This window comes from Syzygium oleosum, unplaced genomic scaffold, assembly GCF_021117445.2.
Source record: "Syzygium oleosum isolate NSW1041296 unplaced genomic scaffold, Sole_v2.1 Sole_v2.01, whole genome shotgun sequence".
Taxonomy (NCBI): domain Eukaryota; kingdom Viridiplantae; phylum Streptophyta; class Magnoliopsida; order Myrtales; family Myrtaceae; genus Syzygium; species Syzygium oleosum.
The window spans coordinates 31,933,016-31,941,529 of NW_026607485.1; the positions used below are offsets into that span (position 1 = coordinate 31,933,016).

The following is an 8,514-nucleotide window of genomic DNA, read 5'->3' on the forward strand; positions in this document are numbered from 1 at the left end:
AATGAGAGTCCCAGAGGAGTTATGACATACAGCGGGCTATCGCTCCTTCGGTTGTTTCAGGTACGTGAGGTCCGTCTGTCAACCTGCAGAGCACCTTGCTTTGGAGGGATCCATTCTGGAGGTGAGTTTATCTCCTGTGTTTCCCTGCTACAAGTACATAGATTTTGTCTGTGTACCTATGTAACGAAAGATACTTCTTTTCCTTCTTCTATTTCCTTCTTTCTTTCTTTCTTTTTTTAAATTTGTAATAGGTAAGTCCTCTTACAAAGCCTATTGTTACTTTGGTCCAAGTCCAAGACTATCTTTGCATGGCATTATTGATCACGTTAATTGGAAACTCACCGAACAAGGGAATGTTATGGCGTTTTGGCTCTGAACGGAAAAAAAAAATTGATAAGAGTTACTGAATTTGATTCATAAATCCAGTTATAAAGTGATACAAAAATCTCTAAATGAATCATGATTATGTACGCAATGACTCCTTATTGTGCCAATAATTTCTGAAGCATGGGTCGGTCACACCATAACAAAAGCCGGTATTACTATGCAACAAGCAATACTTAAATAATCTCTCAAATAAATCTCCCCTGACCCTGTATACCAGTATTTACAAAACTAAAAAGGAAAAGAAAAGATCGCATCAAATCTCATCTAATTTCATGTTAGGAAACACATGCTCTCTATTCTTTTACGATGAATCAATTGCGTGGACCAGAGTCCAAAGCGGGTTTTGATGAGGCTCTCAGGCTTAATGCGATCGAGAACTTTCTAACGTACATTAATTTACTGTACATTGTTCAAATCCAACCATTGAGATTTGTCAACTAATCAATTATTCTGTCAATTAATATCATCCAATGGCTGACTGTTGATGGTGTACAAGAATAATTTTGTAATGCAGAAGCGTTAAACGCGACCATCACCAGTCATTGGTAGAAAAGGAAATCAATGTGATTGAAGGGCTTGAATAGTCGGGGGTTTGTCTGAAAGTTTTACTCTGCATTTTTGCAGGCACTTTTGCTGTCAGAAAGATTCAAAGTGTTCTTTACTTCATTACGTTATATATCCACCAATGTCTCGACCTCTCTTGCTAAACGAAAATAACATGTGTCCAAGGTTGTGCCAAATGGGTGGACTCAGGGTTCCAAAACTAGCTTGGCCAGAGTAAGACTGAATAAGCGAAGGCCAATATGATGAAGATCTCTTACTGTTTCCCGAAAAGATATCTTATGGTCAATCAGTTATTCAGACCGAATCTATCTCCACCATTGATCACATCTGTGAAAAATAAGCTGATGATAATTGTCATGAAGCAAGGATAACGAATCACTTATTGGAAAGAAACAACGGAAGCTCCAATAATTTCATTAGGTGGGTGGATTACATTGCACGAAATATGCTTTAAATAACATTTGCATTGGAAAGACCCCTGAATGCCTCTTTATTTTAGATAACAGAACAAAGAAGATTGAGAGACAGCAATCTCCTCAAACTTCATCTTATTTCACATTGGAGGCATATACCGGATTCATTCTGAAGCAATATCATGCGGGCTAATTGGCCAGGACTCCGCAGCTGGACTTGATGAGGTTGTCGCTACAGTCATGGTGGCTAAGGAGATCGATGTGATTGAAGGGCTTGCATTGCTGTGGGTGAGCTTCGTCAATGAACTCCTTGGGCGTCTCGATCATCCCTGTGACGTACGAGAATGCCCCAAGAGAGTATCTCACTTGACTCTCTTCAGTAACTGCCACTCGGTGGTCACAAGCCTTGATCCTTCCATTGCTCCATGCCTGATCATGACCGAACCACACAAAATTAGAAATGACTTCAATGAACTAGTGCTAAGAAGAATTTGCACGAGCAAATAAGTGACTCACCGCACATGCATCACCGGCCATGACCATGAAATTCGAAGCTGAGGGCTCGAAAGTGAACCACTCACCATCTTTGGTCCTCACTTCCAAGCCCCTAATGTTGTTCTGGTGCAAGTAGGACAAGAAGCTCTTGTCCGTGTGCTCGGTCGGGTTTACGCTGGCCTCGACGCCTTCCGGTTTCTTGTACTTCAAGAATCGTAGGAGGTACGAGCTGGAATCATGATGCCGAAACGCGATAGAAAAATTGATGAACAAGAAAATTCGTCGGAAGAACAATTCGTCCTCCAAATATGATTATCAAATCAAAATTATCCAAGTCTCCTGAAAAGAAACCCTAAAACAAGTTTATATAACCCCAAACGAAGCCCTACTAGGATTAGGAAACATCAAAACGTAAAATTACGAAACTACCCTTTACTAAATTAACCCATAAAAAATACTAAAAAAATAGAAAAACCCATCTAAACAATCTCGAATCGCGAAAATCCATCGTTAGTCACGGCCAAAGGCGGTGAGTATTGATCAAGCACGCCGTTTCGCTTCAGCCGACCAAATTTGAGCTCAATCCGACATCGTTGACTTCAAACCCGCTCGATTCGTCTAGTCGCATAACGGGTCCGTCGGTCCCCATTAGGTTAGGTGCATCATCCTCCTTGCTAGAGAAAGATTCGTCCTCGAATCCGTTTCGCCTTCATTGTTGTTGTCAATCTCCTCGGGATCTTCTTCCTCTTCATGGTAGTAAGGTGACAAATCTGCTACATTAAAAGTTCGGATACATTATACTTACCCGCAATTCGATCTTGTAAGCATTGTCACTAATTCGCTCCAAAACTCGAAAGGTCCATCAGCTCTAGGTTGAAGCTTGCCAAACCTACCCGCTGGAAATCGTTCCTTCCTAAGGTGAATCCAAACTAGATCACCTTCCTTGAAGACAACTCTTTTCCTGCGCATATCCACGCGTTGCTTATACTTCATGTTCTGCTGTTGATCGATTATGGACACGAGAATGCAGTTCTTTGATATGCTTTGCATGTTCTTCACTTCCGAACTAAATTGCTTGAGCGGTATCGTGTAAGATCTAAGGGAGTAATTGGATTACGCCCATAAACCACTTCGAAAGAAGTCTTGCCGTAGTTCGGTTCTCGACCTGTTATATGCAAATTCCGCCCGAGGCAATGTCAAGTCCCACTGTCGCGGATTATCTCCAATCAAACTCCGCAGCAAATTCCCTAAGCTTCGATTGACAACTCTCGTTTGACCATCGATCTGTGGATGATGAGATGAACTAAATTTCAAACTTGTACCCATGTACCTCCAAAGAGTGCGCGTAAGTGACTCACGAATTTCACATCACGATCCGAGGTAATGGATTTAGGAATTCCATGCGGCTTAACAATTTCTGCAGAAATAATCGAGCAACCTGTGAAGCATCATAGGACTTGCTACACGGGACAAAGTGGGCAATCTTCGAGAATCTATCAACAACCACCATTATTGAATCCTTACTCCGTTGCGTTCTTGGTAAACCCAAGACAAAGTCAAGACCGACATCCTCCCACGGTGCAACTAGAACAGGTAGAGGCATATACAATCCTGCATTAGTACTCTTGGTCTTTGCCACATGACATACCCCTGCACCTCTCTATAAAACGTGTCACGTCACGCTCCATCCGAGGCCAATAAAAGTGTTCACTCAACAAGGCCTTCGTTTTATCCACGCCAAAGTGCCCGGCTAAACCACCCGCATGTCCCTCAATAATAATAGATTCCCTCAAAGAACATTGAGGAACGCACAACTGCTACCTTTAAATAGGTAACCCTTCACGATCTGAAATTTGAAAAGGCTCCGTTTTGCTCTTCCTCTAGATATCCCCAAAATGAGGATCATCAACATATAAATCTTTAAAAGTGTCAAAGCCTAGAACTTTTACCTTCATCGTAGACAGCAAAGAGTGTTTTCGGCTCAATGCATCCGCCACACTATTTAGCACTCCGCCTTATGCTTGATGGAAAAGCGAAAACTTAAAGGAACTCCACCCACTTTGCATGCCTTGCATTCAATTTGTGCTGCCCATTGATATATTTCAAGGCTTCATGATCGAGAAAACAAGATAAACTCTTTCGAAATAAGGTAGTGCCTCCAATGCTCCAAACTCCTCACAATAGCATAAAATTCTTTATCATAAGTTGAATATTTCCTTTTCGCCTCATTCAACTTCTCACTAAAGAATGCCACGGGTTTACATTTTTGACTTAGGACACCCCCAATACCAACACCGAAGCATCACAATGCACCTCAAAAATCTCATTAAAATCGGGAAGCACGAGAACAGGTGCTTGTCACCTTCTTCTTTAATAATTGAAAGGCAGCTTCGCCTCCTTAGTCCACACAAATTTACTTCCTTTGACAATCCGTCGGAGGTGCAATAATAATCTTGAAATCCCAAATAAATCTCCGATAAAAAGACGCAAGCCCATGAAAGCTACGTACCTCATGAATATTTTTCGGAATCTCCCAATTTGTAATAGCCTCAACCTTAGTTGGGTCCATATGAATGCCTTCCTTAGTTACTATATAGCCCAAAAAGGTCACACGATCAGTCAAGAAGTGACACTTCTTGGTATTAGCGTATAATTTCGTTCCCTTAACGTCTCAAACACCATTCTCAAATGCGCAAGTGTTGATCGGTCGATACACTATAAACCAAAATATCATCGAAATATACGACGACAAAGCGGCCAATAAAGGGACGAAACACGATTCATCAATCTCATAAAGGTGCTCGGTGCGTTAGACAACCCGAAAGGCATCACCATCCACTCATACGGACCATCTCGAGTTTTAAAAGCGGTCTTCCACTCATCTCCAGACGCACCCTAATCGATGATATCCACTCCTCAAGTCTATCTTCGAAAAGATAGTCGCTCCATGCAGTTGATCAATTAAATCATCAAACCGGAATAGGAAAGCGATACCGATCGTGATCTTGTTAATAGCTCTGCTTGTCCACGCACATTCTCCACGACCCGTCCTTCTTAGGAACCAACAAAGCCGGCACCGCACAAGGGCTCATGCTCTCTCGAATTGCACCTTTTTCTAATAGTTCATGCACTTGCCTCGCATCTCCTCATGCTCCTTAGGATTCATTCTGTAAGCTGCCTTGTTAGGAATAGTAGCTCCTGGAACGAGATCTATACAATCTTGAATGTCCCTCATGGGTGGCAATCCGGTGGCAATTCCTCCGTACGACATCAGCAAACTCCTCAAGTATAGGTAGAACTTGAGTTGAAATTTCTGGACTATCAAGATTCGCTCCACGACCACGACAAAGAAAAAGCTCGGGGCATTTATCGCCTCCTCCCGGAACTCGATTTGGAAAGGGTTACTTTTCCCTTCTTTTCTCAAATCGAAGGACCCGAGTAATGGTCCGGCCATCCTTCTTGAAGGTGTAGGTATTTTTGAATCCATCATGCTTTGTGTTTTCTGTCAAATTGCCAAGGCCTCCCCAACGAATATGACAAGCATCCATTGGAACTACGTCACCCCACACTTCATCGTATATTTCTTCCCAATCGAGAACGCACTAAGCACCTCTTGCTCACTTTTACCTCATTCCCCTTCCTAAGCCATGACGGCTTATATGGTCGAGGATGTTCGCTGATTTTCAACCACAACTTTTCTACCATAATGGTAGATATTACATTCTCACAACTTCCCCCATCAATGATCATACTACACACCTTTCCCCAACTAGTGCACTTAGTATGAAATATATTATGCCGAGCCACGATTCATCATCTACCTCAGCAATATTTAAAACCCGACGCACAACTAAAGACTCACCGGAATCGGCATAGATAATGTCCTCCGGATCCGGATCCGCATCGCTTGCTCGCCTTCCGATTCATCATAAATTGGGTCTTCATCGAAAGTTGGATTATCTTCAAGTGTCACAAAGCTGTCGGTTCAGACAATCGCAGCAAAATGCCCGAGTCCTTGACACTTAAAACATCGCTTGCTTGCAGCTCCTCCCCGCTAGATCCAAGACTACCCCGCTTCTCTCCTTTTGTTGCAGATTTTGAACCGCGCCCTTAACGCGCGGATGAAGAACTCCCTGCTTTTCCCGGGACTCTTTATCTCGTCCACTTGGGCTGCCCGTCCACTTAGAACCGCCGCTAGACCACTTGGACTTACCGCTTTTTCTTTTAAAGCTCGCCCTTCCACCTTTTGGGCTAGTCCGCACACATCCTCATATGTCCAATACGCTACAATTGGACAACATCGATATCTCATATCGCACGTATGCTAGATATCGTGCAATCGTCTCGCTCTGTTCTTCAATTTCTACGTCTCGAGATCTCTTAGACGCGGTTGATCGTCCGTCAGAACGCCTCCACGCCCCGGCCACCACGAGCCCGCGCGTCCACGACCGCGATTCTGTTCAGCCATTGATTCAAGCAACCCGTGCTCGATAACAATTGATGCCGAAACGCGATAGAAAAATTGATCGAACAAGAAAATTCGTCGGAAGAACAATTCGTCCTCCAAATATGATTATCAAATCAAAATTATCCAAGTCTTTGAAAAGAAACCCTAAAACAAGTTTATATAACCCCAAACGAAGCCCTACTAGGATTAGGAAACATCAAAACGTAAAATTACGAAACTGCCCTTTACTAAATTAACCCATAAAAAATACTAAAAAAAATAGAAAACCCATCTAAACAATCTCGAATCGCGAAAATCCATCGTTAGTCACGGCCAAAGGCGGTGAGTATTGATCGCACGCCCGTTTCGCTCACCGACCAAATTTGAGCTCAATCCGACATCGTTGACTTCAAACCCGCCGATTCGTCTAGTCGCATAACGGTCCGCCGGTCCCCATTAGGTTAGGTGCATCAAATCAATGTAAGGGTCATAGCATTTCTCAACACCATAGTTCTCACAGACCATTTTGAAGACTACTTTCTCCAACTCAGCTATGAACTTGCCATAGTCATGAACAGCTTTACTGCAGCCAAACAACAAAAATAGAGAAATTAAATTAGAGAAGTCGACTTTAGCGGGCCGACTTTCTCAATACCCTAAAGCCAAAAGTTGAGACGCTAAAGCTTTGTAACTCGGGTCATATTATGTAAAACAATCATGCTTGTCATGCGAGATCGTATATAAAACAAGAAAATCATTTAGTGTACTACCAAGGCATGAAAGACTCAGCGCTGGAGGTGTTGTACAACAACACAGCAATATATAATTTGGGTCGTTTAGTTGGACAATATTACATATTCATAAAAAAGATATCATAGTGACTCGTTTTCTATACCTCGAATGATTTTGTCTATATTGTCAAGCTAAGACTAAGTTTATTATACACCACTGTAATTTCTCCACGGAGACAAGATGAAGGTGGTCTGCTTATCAAAGCATTAGAATCCAACAAGAAATATGTTAGTCCTAAACATAATAATATAGGCTTACAAAATGTTGATAAAGAGTGATGTTGCAGATGATTCGAAACCTCTGTTACAAGAGTTTGCCACATCAATATTGTGAATCCACGTTAGCATATACACGGTTAGTATTACACGAAAAAGGGAAAAAGATTAGTACCAGAAGTGGTCATTCCCAGAGGGCCACATGAGAGAGGTGAACTTTTCGCACTCTTGGAGCTTCTCAGCGCCATCGATGGTCAGGGCCTCGATGAGAGGAGAACCGGGGGTAGTGCCAACCACGCCAAGGGGACGCTTGTAGTTGGTGTTCTTAATCTTGGTTTCGGCGGGGAGGTCGAAGAGATCCTCGGTGACGCTAAAGACAGAGTCATGAAGGCCAAGAGGGGCATTAGGGTGATCGACAATGAAGCAACCATGATCCTGGAGAGCCTGCACCATCACTTTGCAAGCTTCTGCCCAGGAACTTGTCCCTGGTTTCATGCATTCCTCGGAGAACACTATCACCGGGACCTGGGACGCCATTTTTGTGCCTGCCATCTCTCTCAGCTCTCTCTCTCTCTCTCTCTCTCTTGATCGGGTGCTGTTTGCGGGGTGAATTGCCAGAGCGTGTTTGACCTTTTTATAGGCAACCGAGGGAGAGCTTTTTCACGTTTTCTTGGTCCAAACTGAGTGTGGGAAAAAAGACAAATTATACGTGGGAGTGTCCACGCGTGACATAACTTTCTCCCGGAAAAATTATCTAAAAAGTCATAAACCTATTATATGACGGTCGATTCTGTCCTAAACCTTTTAATTGTGCTAATTTAGTAATAAACCTTTAAACAACTTGTCAATGTAATCATAAACTTTTCAATTCTACCAATTTAATCTTAAACATTTTGATAATTTATCAAATTAGTCCTAAATCGTAACGATTGGCCAACATTCCAGCCATTTTTTACCGAAAATCTTTAACGTGGTAGTCTAGTTAGCGCCGATTGTCCTATGTGACTCGGCCAACGCTAACGTAGACAATTTTTACATTTTTTTATTTTATGAATTTTTTTCTTTTCTTTTTCTTTGTTCTTTTTCTCTTTTTCACTCCGTCGGCCATCTCTGAGCCTCATTGATGGCCGGAGGCAAGGGCCGCCCTCGCCCTCGCCTAATCTGGCGAAGGGCTGCCCTCGCCAGAGGCCGGTGGAGGTCA

General features: G+C 42.7%; 1 protein-coding gene across 1 annotated transcript; it reads right to left on the reverse strand.

Annotated features, from left to right (window-relative positions):
- Positions 1-1,553: 1,553 nt before the first annotated feature.
- On the reverse strand, positions 1,554-7,865 carry LOC115692568 (probable 2-oxoglutarate-dependent dioxygenase AOP1). Its single transcript, XM_056302643.1, has 4 exons — positions 7,489-7,865; positions 6,776-6,889; positions 1,881-2,088; positions 1,554-1,793 (listed from the first exon to the last, which is right to left on the reverse strand). The coding sequence occupies exons 1-4, from the start codon at positions 7,863-7,865 to the stop codon at positions 1,554-1,556; spliced, it is 939 nt and encodes a 312-aa protein (XP_056158618.1).
- Between the last annotated feature and the right edge of the window lie 649 nt (positions 7,866-8,514).